At 40.4% G+C, this 17,342-nt stretch overlaps 1 protein-coding gene across 2 annotated transcripts in view; it reads right to left on the bottom strand.

Annotated features, from left to right (window-relative positions):
- Nucleotides 1–17,342, bottom strand: part of GEN1 (GEN1 Holliday junction 5' flap endonuclease) — a 911,226-nt gene that overhangs the window by 59,760 nt on the left and 834,124 nt on the right. For both annotated transcript variants that reach the window (XM_044064875.1, XM_044064884.1), the window contains exon 12: nt 9,703–9,764. In XM_044064875.1, coding sequence (XP_043920810.1) covers nt 9,703–9,764 — 62 coding nt within the window. The remainder of the gene's footprint in view (nt 1–9,702; nt 9,765–17,342) is intronic.

Here is a 17,342-nt window from a genome sequence, read left to right as displayed (position 1 = left end):
GTCTGACAGCCCTTAAAGTCTCGCTGGAAGGGGGAGACATCAGCTTCTGGTTGATTCCTATGCATAAGGAATTATATACAATAGCAGAGGTCCTTATGATGAAAACATAAAGCTTATGGAAGGAGACATGTAGTCTTCCTAATTTCAACAAATATCACCGGTAACCACTATGAACTCTCCCCACCAATTCCCAGAGAGTCCTCATGTATAAAGTGAACCTGCCTCCCCCACTTACCATTCATGCCCTCCTTCCAATCCTTCTCTTAGTTCTACCCTTCCTCTGGTGCACAACAGACACTGTGTGGACATATAATTTCTTTTTCTCACTCATTTATTCATCCATTCACTCATCCACTGCACTGCTAAACTAACTATGCATTCCTTCACAATGTCTGTGACCTTTTCAAGAACCCTTCCATTTCATAACCAGATCAGGAACTCTACCTGACAACTTTGTAGAGGAGTAAAATGACATCTTTGATGGAATACCTTGTTAGCCTGTTCACTGTGGCTGCTTTTCACTTTATACTAAATAAATTAATCAGAATGTCTTGGCTACACTATGTTCTTCTCATGTCCCACTGTATATAAGAACATATTATATTAATTAGTCTTTAAGAACCCAGCCACTGGGGATGCACAAGCCAGTGCATTTCTTTGTGCCAGTCCCAAGCCCGGATAAATGGGGAGGGTTGCGTCAGGAAGGGCATCCGGCATAAAACCTCTGTCAAATTACTGATGCGGAGAACATTTCATAATTACATACCGGATCGGTCGAGGCCTGGGTTAACAACGACCGCCACCAGTACTGTTAGCCAACAGGGTGCTGGCGGAAATTGGGCTACTGTTGGCTGAAGAAGAAGAGGAGGGGGAAGGCATGCCCGAAGGCAGGAAGAGAGGAGGAAGGTCAGGAATGTAGTACTGAGGGTAGGAACTTTGAATGTTGGCAGTATGACTGATATAGGGAGAGAGCTAGCTGATATGATGGAGAGAAGGAAGGTTGATATATTGTGCGTGCAAAAGACCAGATGGAAGGGAAGTAAGGCCAAGTGTATAGGAGGCGGGTTCAAATTGTTCCATCATGGTGTGGATGGCAGAAGAAATGGGATACGGGTTATCCTAACGGAACAGTATGCCAAGAGTGTTTTGGAGGTGAAGAGAGTGTCTGATAGAGTGATGTTTATGAAGCTTGAAATTGATAGTGTAATGATGAATGTTGTTAGTGCATATGCTCCACAAGTTGAATGTGCGATGGATGAGAGAGAAAAATTTTAGAGCGAGTTGGATGAAGTGGTGGTGAGTGTACCCAAGGGTGAGAGACTAGTGATTGGAGCGGACTTCAATGGGCATGTTAGTGAAATGAACAGAGGGGATGAGGAAGTGATGGGTAGGTATGGTGTTAAGGAGAGGAATACAGAAAGTCAGATGATTGTGGATTTTGCGAAAAGGATGGACATGGCTGTGGTGAATACGTATTTTAAGAAGAGGGAGGAGCATAGGGTGACATACAAGAGAGGAGGAAGATGCACACAGGTGGATTACATCTTATGTAGGAGGGCCAGTCTGAAGGAGATTGGAGACTGTAAAGTGGTGACTGGGGAAAGTGTAGTTAAGCAGCATAGAATGGTAGTCTGCAGGATGATGTTGGTGATGAAGAAGCGGGGGAGGAGTGTGAAAGCAGTGCCAAGGATTAAATGATGGAAGTTAAAAAAGGGTGATTGTGAGGTGGAGTTCAGGGAAGAGTTAAGACAGGTAAAAACACGAACTAAGTCCCAAAAGCCACAAAAAAGCAAGGTAGACAGGTAAAGACCAAATAATCCAATACTGCTTCCTCGAAATTCTTTTATTAAGTACAAATTTCAATACGAACGTGAACTCACTCAAGCGCTTTCGCCTGAAACACTGTCAGGCTTTTTCAAGATAAATGGTGGAAGTTAAAAAAGGGTGATTGTGAGGTGGAGTTCAGGGAAGAGTTAAGACAGGCACTGGGAGGCAATGAAGAGTTACCGAATAGCTGGGTAACTACAGCAGAGCTAGTAAGGGAGGCTGCTAGGAAGGTGCTTGGTGTGACATCTGGACAGAGGAAGGAGGACAAGGAGAATGGTAGTGGAATGAGGAAGTACAGGAGAGTATACAGAGGAAGAAGTGGGATTGTCAAAGAGATGAAGAAAGTAGACATGAGTATAAGGAGATGAGGCGCATGGCAAAGATTGAGGTGGCGAAGGCTAAGGTTAAGGCATATAGAGAGTTGTATGAGAGACTGGACACTAAAGAGGGAGAAAAGGACCTGTACTGATTGGCTAGACAGAGGGACAGAGCTAGGAAAGATGTGCAGCAGGTAAGGGTGATAAAGGACAGTGAGGGAAACGTACTCAGAAGTGAGGAGAGTGTGTTGAGTAGATGGAAAGAATACTTTGAAGGGCTGATGAATGAAGAGAATGAGAGAGAGAGAGAAAAGGTTGGATGATGTGGGGATAGTGAATCAGGAAGTGAACCAGATTAGCAAGGAGGAAGTAAGGACAGCTATGAAGAGGATGAAGAATGGAAAGGCTGTTGACCCAGATGACATACCAGTGGAAGCATGGAGGTGCTTAGGAGAAATGGCAGTGGAACTTTTAACCAGATTGTTTAATGAAATTTTGGAAAGTCAGAGGATGCCTGAGGAGTGGAGAAAAAGTGTTTTGGTACCTATTTTTAAGAATAAGGGTGATGTGCAGAGCTGCAGTAACTATAGATGGATAAAACTGATCCGTCACAGCTTGAAGTTATGGGAAAGAGTAGTGGAAGCTAGGTTAAGAAGGGAGGTGATGATTAGTGATCAGCAGTATGGTTTCATGCCAGGAAAGAGCACTACACATGCAATATTTGCTCTGAGAGTGTTGTTGGAGAAATACAGAGAAGGTCAGAAGGAGTTGCATAGTGTCTTTGTGGACTTAGAGAAAGCATATGACAGGGTGCCTAGAGAGGAGTTGTGGTATTGTATGAGAAAGTCGGGAGTGGCAGAGAAGTATGTAAGAGTGGTACAGGATATGTACAAGGGTAGTGTGACATTGGTGAGGACTGCGGTGGGAGTGACGGATACGTTTAAGGTGGAATTACATCAAGGATCAGCTCTGAGCCCTTTCTTATTTGCAGTGGTGATGGACAGATTGACAGATGAGATTAGACAGGAGGCCCCGTGGACTATGATGTTTGCAGATGACATTGTGATATGTAGTGAGAGTAGGGACCAGGTTGAGGAGACCCTGGAGAGGTGGAGATATGCTTTAGAGAGGAGAGGAATAAAGGTCAGCAGGGCTAAAACAGAACATATGCGTGTAAATGAGAGGGAGGGTAGAGGAATGGTGAGGATGCAGGGAGTAGAGTTGGTAAAGGTGGATGAGTTTAAGTACTTGGGATCAACAGTTCAGAGTAATGGTGAGTGTGGAAGAGAGGTGAAGAAGAGAGTACAGGCAGGGTGGAATGGGTGGAGAAAAGTGTCAGGAGTGATTTGTGACAGACGGGTACCAATAAGAGTGAATGGGAAGGTCTACAAGAGGGTAGTGAGACCAGCTATGTTATATGGGTTGGAGACGGTAGCACTGACGAAAAGGCAGGAGTCAGAGCTGGATGTGGCAGAGTTAAAGATGTTAAGATTTGCACTGGGTGTGACTAGGATGGACAGGATTAGGAATCAGTATATTGGAGGGTCAGCTCAGGTTGGACAATTTGGAGACAAAGCAAGAGAGGCGAGATTGCGTTGGTTTGGACATGTGCGGAGGAGGGATGCTGGGTATATTGGGAAAAGGATGCTAAGGATGGAGCTGTCAGGTAAGAGGAAAAGAGGAAGGCTTAAGATAAGGTTTATGGATGTGGTGAGAGAGGATATGCAGGTGTTTGGTGTGAAACAGCATGATGCTGAGGACAGGAAGAAATGGCAGGCCCCTAATGGGAACAGCCGAAAGAAGATGATGATGAGTCTTTAAGAAATCCCTCTGTAGTGAACAGAAAAAAAAGTTCTTCTAATACTGTACTTCTAAAAATTTTGAGCTGTCACACATACTCATGAAGGTACCCTGTAGCCATACACCTGCTTTAAATAATTAGAATACCTCCATAGTGCTAGTTCTTCATCCTTGCAAGAAAAATTACTTAGGATATGAAACCGTCACATACAAAATATCCCAACATGACCCCGAAATCAACCGGGATGCTCAGTTACAGGAAGGAAAGTATGACATCTGCTTCAAAGGGTCCTCTTATTTATTAAACTATACAACAAATATTTAAATATTACTTTTAGTTGCACTGAGGGTCCTTATACAGTGTTGGTTGAAATATCTAGATATACTCCAAAGCAGTATCCCTAAAATAAACCTAAAGGTGGTAAAAGAGCAGACTTTAGGATAAAATGCCTTGAAAGACAACTGCTCTAATGGATACCCAGGCTTCACAAAAGGTGACCCATTGCACAGATTACAAGAAAACAGTGGCACAGAAGCCTACCGGGAAAATATTTCTGAACTTAGCAATGCTGCCAACCACCCCTGAAGGAAAGTCCTTTTAGTGGTGTTTAGAGGGATTTTAGGAAAAACAATACTACAGCAGGCCATCCTCTGTGACAGCATTGGTTTGGCTACTGCTGGATCTAGCACAAGGTTCTCTATGTGCCAGCCTAGGGCCCTGTGCTAGCTGGGGGACTTTTATTTTAAACTGGAAGGAACAAACCGAAAGCTAACCTGGAACTGAGAGGTCATGCTACTTATTAGCATGGCTCCTCACCTCTTTTCCAATGAGCACAGTAAAGGGCATGGGTGGCCAACCCATATCTTACTACTATGCAGCACTTGAGATTGTCTGTCCTTAGTAACTGATCTTTCTGCTTTCCTGGCAACCTCTAGTCATATCACTTGACATTATCAGAAGAAAGAGAGCTCTGATATTCTTGGATGTTTTTTCCCCATAGGCATATGATTTGTTTTACTGGCAAAAAAACAGACAGGCCTATACAGAAGAAAGTAAAGAACAGGACTAAAATAATCGTAGCACTAGCATTTAACAGGGGTTATGTTATGCATTACAAATCAGTTTTAAAAAAGTTGCATAAAGTAGGCCATACCATATGGTGGGAGCCCCCCTGAATGTGCAAAAGTTCCTATTTCATGGAAAGAATGGTGAAAGGCTGGACTAGCCTCCCCAAGCTACAATGAGCTTTAACATTACATTCCTGTAAACTGGAACACATACAGACCCATGAACTCCAGTTAAACTACAAAGGCTTAGTTATGGTATACTGTAGTTGTAGAAACAGTTTGGAGGTGGAGTTGTCATCCTTGGGTATCAGAATCAGAATACAAATTAAGGTAAAATAAATTAGTCTTTAGAGAACAAGATTATCAAGAATAGGTAGAATGTTTATGTCTTAAAAATGATTGTCTATTTCGATGCAGCACATCCAAGTATGCAGATGCAATTGTAATTACCACAATAATGCTAGCAACTGTGGCCATAACATTAAGATATAGTAATGGGAATGGCAGATTTTGTAGGCGAAGGTTGCTAAAACTGCGTAGGATCTGAACGAGTAGCTGTGAGAGAAAATACTATATGGCCAGAGTATCAGCTTCTTGGAAATGGAAGAGATGGAGATTATTAGAAACCATATATTTCTTTAAATGAAAATGATATAACAGAATGTGTGGCAGATGCAAAGAGAAGACTACTGTGTATAACATGCACGTGCTCAGGAGGGATGCTCAGGCACGCAGAGAATGGGAAAATATCAGTACATAAATAAATAAGCAGAAAGTGTCATTGGGAAAATTTTGGATTGATTCGGGCAATTACTTGCTTGGTTATCATGCTGACAGAAACATATTTATTTTTGAATTTCTTCTAGCATTCAGTAGAACGATTCCAACATAATGAGACTTACTAATACTTTATCAGTATGACCTGTAGTAAATGCTAGGGATATTTTTGCATACAATTTAAGAAATAGTCAGGGAAGACAGAAAAATATAGTCCTTTTCAGATATATTCTAATAGTGAGAGTAAAGTTTAAAACTACATCCAGAAACAAATAAGTAAAGAAGACTGCAGTAAAGGGTGACATATCAAGGGACAGCTTTTTAGTATGGTAAGAGATTCTGTACCAACTACAAAAGCCATCTATTTGTGTTATAATAGACTTTATTCTCATCTTACGGAATGCTATGTTGTCTGCAACTCCAGGCAGTTAGAGGTAACACTGAAGTATGGGGAAATACAATCATGCTGATGAAGATTGGGTGTACAAACTGGTGTACATTCAGGTACAGTGCCTAATAACTCAGCCTTAGACTGCAGCAACCAATGAAAAGAAAATTACAGATAGAACACGAGAAACTGAACTTTTACGAGCAAAAGAAAAGGCCAGGGTGACCCTATTTTGTCAGTCAGCACAGCATAGCCACACTTACCTAAAAAAAATGAGCGATTGAGTTTGAAACTGTGTCCGTAGTCCGTTTCTGTCACTGACGATGAGTAGGCTTTTTTTAAGTAGCTGGCTGCTAGTGCTACTCAAGGACTACTCGGGAATCCACACTCCAGAATCTTCACTCTCTCTGAGTCCAACATCTCCGTGAACTTGCAAGCAAAAGCACCCCCAACCCAAAGAAAATCAGATAGCCAGATACTGAGATTATTTAATAAGCAATGGCACTAGTGTACCCGTGCGTACGTACGGTCGGTAGCTAGAGCAAATGTCAAAGGCAAAAGTACCTGTCTTGTCCTGCACACTGCCTGATAGTACTGATTGTTTCTCGCTCTCTTTTTCAGAAAGAGAGTGAGAACCAATCAGTAGTCCCCCTGCCATTCACGTCACGGTATGTGCCTGCGGACGTGGCAGTCCGCCCCCCCTTCCACTTTACTGTGCACTTACCGCACAGACGTCTGGGCATCACACACTGATGCAGAACTACCCATAGTCCGGACTGCCTTTACAGCAGTCAGAAACAGTCCAGCAGGCAGCGAAAAAGAAAAAAACGAGCATGCGCAGTTCAAGTTCCGGGACTTTGCAAGTCAGTCGGACTCATTTTTATAAGCAAGCCAGGCAGGTTTCTTACTTTAAAAAATATTTTATTTCAGAAGTTGTGCTTTTCTTTTTTCCTCACACAGCTGGGGGGGGGGGGGCTGCAGTCCCACAGTCAGATGCCACGAACCACCACTGCTTGTAAGATTTACTTATTGTAACTGCAACAGTTTTATCGAAAGTTGTGCTAGTCTTACACAACCAGTGATTTGTCATGCTAATGGATTATGGTTTTGATGAACTGTTAATATGCAGTCATATAACAAATCATGGAGTAGCAATGCAAGAGAAGTGAGAAAATTTAATATATGAAAGCATTTATGCCTCAGTTTAAAAAAATCTAACATAAATTCAGGAAGAAACAGATGTACTTTTTGTACTGTACTTCTAAAATACCTTTTTTTTGGTCTCCTTGGACGTCATTTTTACCACCCCAGCCCCCAGTGCCCCAGGTCCATGCTGGGTCTACCCAGACATCCTCATACCCCCTCCCTGGGTTACTCTGGTGTTCCTGGGGCTGGTCATGGACCTTAACCGTGACTTAGGAGGTCTATCATCTGTGCTTTTGTCTGTTTCTTTTTTTTTTTTTTTAAATGTGCCCTACCCATTTACCGCTTCTCCACCCCCCACAGTCATTGATCGCGTCTTACGGCAACTCCCCCTCTTTGGACCCCATATCCCCTTTTGGAAGTGTCACCAATGAGCATGGCCATCCCTCTATACCTTTCCATCAGTCATCAGAGCCACTGATCAAATCCAGGTCAGCTGGGCTGTAGTCAGGGCTTTATCCTTCTACTCCACAGTGGCGGCCGTGCTTGTAAAATACTTTTGAGAAAAAATAGCAAGTACATTAGCACATTAAAAAAGCTCATATTGCTGCTGCTGACATTGGTTAGTAGAAGAACATGTTTATTGAAATATTGACAACTCTTGGATTGCAATGCTATGTTTAACATCTCAGGAATAGTGTAAGGGACGGTTTGTCAGCAGCTAGGGTGATTTCAATGCATTATAATAGCTCAGAAAATAACAATACAACTTTTTGTTTTAGTTTTAAGGTAGAGTTTTCTATTAAAAGATATTCACTGCCACAGTCAATCTCATTCATACCCAACTCTCATCTGTAGTGTGGTCCTGCAGAACACAGTAACAACCAACAATACTTCTTTGCACAGTTGTCGTTGGTTCAGAAGTAAAATCTCTCTCTATTATATATCTCCTGAATATAGAATCTTTTTTGATTCCCCTCTTTTACAGTTTAGACTTGTAGCTTGTGTGAAGTAAACTATAGTAAAAGAAGATAAAATCATGTATGTGTTTTTAAAGCTAGAACCATCAGCTAAGTAAATTTGCAGCTGAGTCAGGACATATTATTCTGAGAAATTTTCTGGAATACTTCATAAGGTTACACAGAAATTATCTTGTACTACTTAGTACCATATGTAGTCTTATACGGCCATTTGGGTGTTCCGTTTTACCTTTCATTTTTTGAAAAAAGTGTATATTTTGCATTTGTTCAAGACAAAAAAAAAAAAAAAAGTATCTGAATCATATTACTGGTGTGCTCCAGTCCAGGACCTCAGATTTTAGCTTTGACCTCTAGTTTAGACTTTCCTTCTGCTCAACCACACCTTCCAGATCCTAAAGCTTTTAACCTATTTTCTCGTCTATGTTTTCAGCTTCTTCCGATTTCCCTAATTTTCTGCCATATCACAGTTTTGTATGTACACAGTTTCATACCATGTGCATCCACTTCTGCATCCCAGTATCCTATCATTTGTGGAAGTTTCTTTTCAGAGTCTGCTGGTATGCATACAACAGCTTTGTTGATCTGTCCCCTCTGATCAGTTTGCTGATGTAGTCTATCAACAGTATGAGCAGAAGTAGGCTCAGAGATGACCCTGATGCACAGCCACTCCCACTGGGAACCACTGTGCAAGTAAGAATACTCTTCATACTTGTATTATTGGATCCTTGTACACTAAATGTATGTTTCCAGGACTATGTACCAATGTATGACTGCCCAATAATCTTTTTGTGACCTTCTCAAATGCTTTCTTCCTGTCTAGGAATACTAAGTTGGACTTTTTCCTCGTCTCCAGCTTTTTCTCCACTATCTGTCTCAATGCAAATAATGGGTTGGTTGTGCTACACCCTGATCTGAATATAAACTGGGTACATTTGTTTATCAAGCATCCTCTCCAACACATTCTCTCTTTCTCTCTCTAATTCATCTGTGCCTGCCACTTTCCCTCACTCATATTCTTGTGTACTACATAATTCTTCTACAATGGGCCTACCACCTTTCATTCCAGCCTCTAACTACTACCTTTATGACAGTCTATGCTAACACTTATTTTTCACTTTAATTTCTTACTGCTTCGTCCTGACATTGAAGAGATGAAGCAGGTGCAGTAGGGATGAAAAAGTGGAAATACAATTTGGACCTTCCACATTGCTGGAGTAAAGGGATGCACAAGCCAGTGCATTTCTTTGTGCCGGTCCCAAGCCCGGATAAATGGGGAGGGTTGCATCAGGAAGGGCATCTGGCGTAAAATTTTGCCAAACCATACATGCAGAAAACAGTACAGAAATTGGAATTATAGACTATAAAAACAAAATCATCTTTGCACTGGAAACATGTCACCCACCTGGTTTTTGCCACATTACTTCAAAGCATAGTACTCCATGTCGAACTCTTGTCTTCAAAATTCTAGAGTAGAAAAGTACAGCTTAAATAATCATGCTGAGTTAACTAATTATGCATACTACTGAGTTATGGGAATCTGTACACACCGCACAATTTACTTGCTACCCATGCAATTTTTTTATCAGATAATTTCCACTTCCTAACTATGAGTTTTTATCTTTTATACAATTTCTAAACACAATCTTCAAGTCTTTAAATCAAATTCCATTTTTTTTTATTTAAGACATGCTGTTATTAGGACCAGTAAATTTTGTTTTCAAAACAAAAGCTAAATCAGCATATTCTTTACTGTCAACAAAAATATAGAACACAGCACCACAGCAAACCAATAAAAAGCAGATGGCAAAGAGCAGTGTAAAATCCAAATAGACTTTTATTCGAACACAGGTGAGTGCTTTCATGATAAAATCGCTTATTCAGACCATGCAAAAAATCAGCAGCATCTCAAATATTTAAAATGCAATCAATTAAATGTCTACCAATAAAAAACATTAAAATACAATAGCCATACAAATTTTAAAGGCACAGCTTTCTTTTACAACATAAACTATAAAGGGCTATTTCCATAAAAACATACATAGCAGTATACTTCTTTAAGAAACTTTCTTTCTTTCACATCTGGCTTAAGAGGTACTGATTCATTCAAGCCTGCACCTCTATGTGCTGATAATTTGGGAATCCATCTTAATTCTTTCCCTTCTGTGATGTCAGTTATAGCACCCATCCTAAAACTTTCATAAATTACTTCTACTGCCATAAACTTGAAACAATGATTAGTGCCTTTCTCTAGTATATATTTAGCTAAGGCACTATAACTAGGACCCTTATTGGCACAATAATAATGGTCTCTAATTTGTTCCTTAAGTCGCCTATTAGTTTTTTTCTATATAAGATTTTGAACAAGTCACACACTGCGCTAAATAAACTTTAAAGTTTTTAGTGTCACAATTAGCTTTAACTTTGAAAACATAATGATTACCATTGTTTGGTTGTATAAATGTATTGGATACATCAATAATTTACAAAAAGTACATTTACCACAGATAGAGGTGCCAAAACTAGTTGTTCTAATACTAGGTTGCTTTAGTTTACTTGTATTAGGGAAACAAAGCTGTCTTTTCAACAATGTTTTATTTTTATAAACAAAATTTGGAGCTGCACTAACAAACTCACGTAGAATAGGGTCAGAAGATAAAATATGTCAGTTTTTTGTAATAATATTCTTTATATCTATGCTATCAGTACTAAAAATCATACAATAAGCTACATTGCTCTAACAATTATTATGGGCAGTCTTATGTTTTCTTTACATGAAAAAAACGGGCGTCCACTACTTTGTCTGTCTAACTTAACCCTTTCACATGCTTTACTAACTTCAAAAGGTTTATAACCACGTTCTATAAATTCCATACTAGTGGAACACATAGTTGCTTCAAATTCTTGTTCCTGGTCATGGAGTCTAGAGACTCTTAAAAGTTGACCTCTTACCACATTTTCAAAAATATGTGGTGGATGCATACTATTACGTTCAGGATAACTATATATATAACATGGTTTTCTATATCTCTTCATGAGCAGCTTTCCATCTATACCGTTATACAGGGTAACATCAAGGAAATCTATATAAGTGCAAGAATGTTTCATAGTAAACTTAAGGAAGGATGTACTTGAATTTACAGCACTTAGAAAATTCTTTAAAATTTCAAGGTCTCTTTTCCAAAAAATATATAAGTCATCAACAAAACGCTGATAGAATTTTACATGCACATTAAATTGTTCAATATTCAAGATGTTAACATTTTCCTAGTATGCCATGACCATATTGGCGTAGCTATTGGCACAGGACGTGTCTATAGCTACGCCAGAGGTCTGCAAGTAATATTGCTTCTCAAATAAAAAAACATTATATTCTAGTACCAGCTCTATAAGGTAGCAAATAAACTCTATTTTTTCATCAGTGAGAGAGCCTTCTTCTTTAAGAAATTCTTTTACATAGGAAAGACCTATTTGGTTAGGTATAACCGCAAACAGAGACGTAACATCTAATGTTACCATAATCTCTGTACCAGTTTCAGCATAACTCTCAAGAAAAGAGTAAAAATCACTTAAGAAATGTTCTGTATCACACAAAACAATAGCATACTTGTCTAAAATAGGTCTTAAATGTCTTTCTATGTATAAAGACGCCGGTTCGGTTAGCCATCCACCTCCAGCTACTATAGGTCTAAAAGCTGGAGTTACAAGATTTTTATGTATTTTCGGCAAACCATTCAATGTAGGTGCAACAGGATGTTCTACTATAAGATACTGGAACAGTTCTTTAGAAATAACTGTTTCCTCAAAGCAGTTAACAAGAGACTTAGTGAACCTTTCAATTAACCTTTGTACGGAGTAAAGTTCTATGCTAATATATGTATTATCATCTCTAAGCGTGGTATTCATAGTAGTAACATAATACTCTTTATCCAACACAACAAAGGAATTACCTTTATCGGCTGGTCGTATTACAATGTCACTATATCTCTGTAAATTTTCAAGTGCTTGTCTCTCATTTTTATTTACATTATAAAACTTATTTCATTTATACTCACTATTAGTTTCAAAAAGATTATAAATATGTTGTTCACATACATTTGAAAAAAACTTCCAGGGTGGAAGACAATGTTGGACAGAAAGCACTTGGCTTTTTATAGTTACATACACTTTCATGTGACACAGAAAAACCAAACTGCTCTTTAAGAGCTATTTTTCGTACAAAAAAATTAAGCTCTATAATAGTGTCAGTTAAATCAGCCCTTTGAGAAGGAATAAAAAACAAACCTTTTTTAAGTAAAGAAAGTTCAGCTTCTGTTAACTGTCTCTGCGATAAGTTCCATACTAGTTGTTTAATTCCACATTTATAGGTTCATACATAGGTACTAGGCTATTGGCCCTAGAGCCTATATAAGCCTAGCCAAATGGTACCCTGGCTTTTGCCATCCAAGAAAATTATTTTCCTGTTCCCCTGTCAAGCAGAGCCACAGAAATGATCCCCGGGGTGAATTTCCTATCTCCCATCCAATCATCAGGATTTTTCTTGAAGAGTGCTAATGAGGAGCTTTGTTTGATATAGATAGGTAGTTTGTTCCATAGTATGGGAAGTCTCTGGCACAGGAATCTATCCCTCCAGCATGTTCTGTTTATTGTGGTAACAAGGTTTAGGTCCCTAGAGCGTGTAGCTCGGAGGGATTGGGATTTCTTTAAATGGAGCATGTCTAACAGCTCTGGGTTTGACATAGCTTTGTATTTTAAGCAGAGATCGCTTCTGAGTAGGCGATATGCGACAGAGCAAAGCTGGAGTTTTTTGAGACGGTCTGCATAGGGCATCTGTTTGAGGCCAGTAATCCTCTTTGTGAAGTATTTCTGTGGCCTTTCCAGATGTCTTGTGAGGTACATACCAAAAGGGGCGTTGTACTCTATAATGGGTCTAATGACTGATGAGTAGAGGGGAACAATGACCTCTTTTTTCCTGGATGAGAAACCTTTTGTGATGAGGTGTGCCACGTAGAAGGATTTCCTGACTACTGTGGTGATGTGATTAGCAAAGGAGAGACTAATGTCCACCTGTGTCCCAAGGTCTCTTATCACACTTTCAGTGTTAAGTAGACTACCACCTATGTGGTAGTTCATGGCTACAGACTTTTTACCAAAAGGGATGACAATGCACTTTTTGGCATTGAGCTTGAGGCCATGGCTTTGACACCAGGCATCTGTCTCAGTGAGGCCCTTTTGTAGGATGTCCACATCGTTAGGAGTTTTGATTATGGCTCCTAGTTTGCAGTCATCTGCGAACTTTGTTAGCCAAAGACCTTCTGTGTTAGCCTGTACTTCAGAGAAGTAGATACCAAACAGGAGAGGACCTAAGACTGAACCCTGTGGTACTCCACTTGTCACTGATCTGAAGTTGGATTTAGAGTCTGCTACTTTCACAGTGTGGGTTCTGTCAGTGAGTCAGCTGGCAACCCATCTTGTGACATAGGGATTTATACCTAGTTTAGTGAGTTTATCTATAATTCCAGAGTGGGGGATGGTGTTGAAAGCCTTGGCGAGATCTAGATAGGCTGTGTGAACCACCTTAGCCTCATCTACGGCTTTGATGACCGCTTCAAAAAAGTCTATCAGGTTTAGGAGACATGATCTGCCTTTTACAAACCCGAACTGGGTAGGGTCCAGAGTTTGGAGATTACCAATGTCATTATTTATAAGTTCCATGATGATACATTCCATAGCCTTGCAGACCACAGGCTAATGGGACGGTAGTTCCCAGGGTCCTTGGTGGCTCCCCCTTTGTAGAGTGGGATAACCGTTGCTATGCGCCATTCAGTGGGCACAAAGCCTGAGGTGAGGCTATGATTGAACATGGTACTTAGGTGGGGTGCCAGTTCATTCTGTAGTTCATGCAGAATGCAGCCTGGGATGTTGTCAGGTCCCATGGATGCTGTGTTCTTGGCTTTGGAGAGTGCGTTTTTTACCTGTGCAGCCGTGATTACAGGAGCTTTGCATTCTTCTGGTATTGAGATGGGCCCTTTAGGGGATGAGAGAGGGGTAAAGTTAGCACTGAACCTATCTGCCAGGATGTTGGCAATATCAGTTGGTTCTGTATATTTAGTGCCATTGTGCTGTAACTCAGAGCAGATCTGAGTGTTGCTATTGAGATTCTTGACATAGCTATAGAATGCTTTGTGGTTGTCTTTAGAATCAGTGGCGATTTTGTTTTCGTAACTAGCTTTGGAGGATTTTATGAGGGATCTCAGCTGCTTACTGAGGCTGACCACGGAGTTCCTCCAATCATGGGATTTTACTCTTTTTTTGGCAACAGTTTCTTTCTTCTGTTGTAGAGTTTGTTTATGGCAGGGGACCACCAGATTGCCTTCCTTTTTTGGGGGGATCGCATCTTGGTTCTGTTAGGGATTGCACGATCCATGCACTCGTGTAAGTGCTTATAAAGTGCAGCTGTATAGGATTCAGCAGTCGTACCTCTATTGTCTGTCAGCATGGGTGTCGTGAAGTTTGCCACTTCTGTCTTAAGAAGCATGAAGTTGGCTTTGGAGAAATTTTTTACGGTGGTTTCCCTAATGTGGGGTGGGGGGGGATGTGGATGTCTAGGGTGATTTGCTTGTTGTCGGATCTGACCAACGAGGAATTGACCTCTGGTGTGGAACACCTGTTGCCCATGTTGGTAATGACCATTCTAGGATATTGCTGCCCCTGGTGGGGGTGTGGATAAGTTGATCTAAGGCGTTGGACTTTATGAATTCCAGAAAATGTTGAGCACAAGAGTTGGTACATCTTGAGAGTTTGTGGTTCTCGATCCTGAAAGGAGTTCTTTCTCTTGAATTTCTTTCCTTCGATGTTCACATCTTTGTATTCCTTGCATTGGAATTTGCAAGGTAAAGGAAGATCCTTAAAAGCAGAGTCACCAGAAATATTCAGTGTTTTAGGCCGTACTACCTGTTCTGCAGAAAGAGCAGTTCTTCTAAGTTGCTGCTCAGTTGGGGGGGGGGCACCAAAGGTGTGCTGTATGTAGAGGTATTGGCATTAGGTAAAGAAACAACATATTCCTGCACCACTCTTGAAGCATTAACAGAACCATTATTTTGAGTAATAGAGGAAACTTCCTCTGAGTTAGCAGCCTTAGAAATTCTAGGTTGTACTGGCTCTTTATGCTGCTCTTTCGGCCAAGCAAACACATTTTGTTGTTAGAAATCAACAATGTCTCTCTGAAGTTTTTTTCTTTTTTTGAGGTAATAGCTTAGTTTCATACAGGTGTAATTGTTCAATTAACTCACTCATGCGAAGATTGTGCATCAATATTAAGGCAATACAGTTATTTTTGTAGTTTGTTGATATCTTCACAAATTTGTTGCTCTTTTAAACTCTTCTTTCTTGACTCAAAAATCCCTGTAAAGACAGTCATGTCTGCTCTGTCCATTAGTGAATTCAGTTACTATTTCTGAGGACCCCTTTTCAGAAAAACTATTCCAAGCTTCCACCAATGGACTTTTATTTACTGTGCTGTCCTCTCAGTGTTTTTTTGTTGTTGTTGTTGTTCTCATGTACCACATTTTTGAAAGATGTTCTACTTGTTATCTTTTATTGCATCCCCTATCAATCTCTGCAATTGATCCTCCAGACTTTCTCCCCATACCGTCCTCTTTTTCTGTCTCTACTATGTCATATTTCCCCATCCTTTCATTGCCTCCTCTATTTTGCCCTGGTATCCTTACTGCTTAGCTCACTAGGGACTTTATGGTTGTCACCTTTTCATTCTTCTTTACTACATCTGACTATATTTATGCTACAGTGTACAGGGGTACTTTTGGGACTCCTCCCCCCTCCCCCTTTTCTTGTTTAATGTTTGGTTGTCTATTGCTAGTCTCCTCCACTAGCCTTTATCTATCCAATTTTCTACATTTTTGTTAATCTTTCATCCACCAGGTTTACTAGCAAACTTCTCTGTGTGTCATTATTACTGGCCACACCATCATTCCTACTGCATTTCAAACCACCCTTTTTTCCTTCTTCAGCTATAGGATTCACCCATATATCAAGAATACAGCAAAAGTGATTTCAGTCAGGACATAGGACAGCTGTGTAAGAAACCACAGTTGTGTAAAATCTTACCATAACAGTAGACGGCTTTCTCTTCACTGTTGCAGAATTCTTTACATAAGGAATCTCCTGTCAAGGATAGCCAGCCCAATGTCTGGCCAGTATACCAAAGCCTTTAGATCTTATAGGCACCGTACATCACACGTATGCTCTCCGCATAAGGAGTAGGATATAAAGGGGGCATACAAATGCAAGCACTCAGAAATGATTTATCCCAGTAGAAAACAAATATCCTCAGGCACAAAAGAGAACATGTACATCTAGAAAGTAAAAGGACGCAAGGGTTCCTTGGCTAGGAGGACAACAAAAGCACAGGGACAAGAGCTAGGAAAGAGCAGGGAGGGAGGTAGAGACCGCATACTGCAACAGTGAAGAGAAGGACATGTACAGTTATGATAAGATTTTACACAACTGTACTGTCCTTCCATATCACCATTGCAGTATTCTTCACTAAAGAGACAGTACAAGAGCTAAGAAGAAGGCTAGGAGGAGGAGGAGGAAACCACAGAAGAGCTCTCTATAAACCCATGCAGAATAGCCCTGGCAAAGTCTGTCCTGGCCCTGGAAACAACATCCAATTTATACTGTTTAGTGAAAACATGGACAGAAAACCAAGTAGCAGCCTCAGGAATAGAACTGTTGTCCAAACCCTGGAAAAAGGCACCAGAGGAGGCAACTGCCCTAGTAGAATGTGTCTTTACAGATGTAGAAAGAGATGTGCCATGAAAAGCATAACAAAAAGAAATTGCCTTAGAAATCCAGGATAAGATGGTTTGCTTGGAAACAGACAAACCCAAAGTCCTGGGATGGAAAGGCATAAAAAGTTAGTCAGACTTGCAAATTGCATTTGTCTTATTCAAATAATATCTGAGCTGTCTATGCAGATCCAAGGTGTGAAGAATCTTCTCACTGGCAGACTATGGAGAAAGA

This window comes from Protopterus annectens, chromosome 1.part0, assembly GCF_019279795.1.
Source record: "Protopterus annectens isolate FY-2018-M chromosome 1.part0, PAN1.0, whole genome shotgun sequence".
NCBI classification, from domain to species: domain Eukaryota; kingdom Metazoa; phylum Chordata; order Ceratodontiformes; family Protopteridae; genus Protopterus; species Protopterus annectens.
The sequence above is the reverse complement of the archived record's forward strand: the minus strand, read 5'-3'. Positions and strand labels throughout refer to the sequence as shown.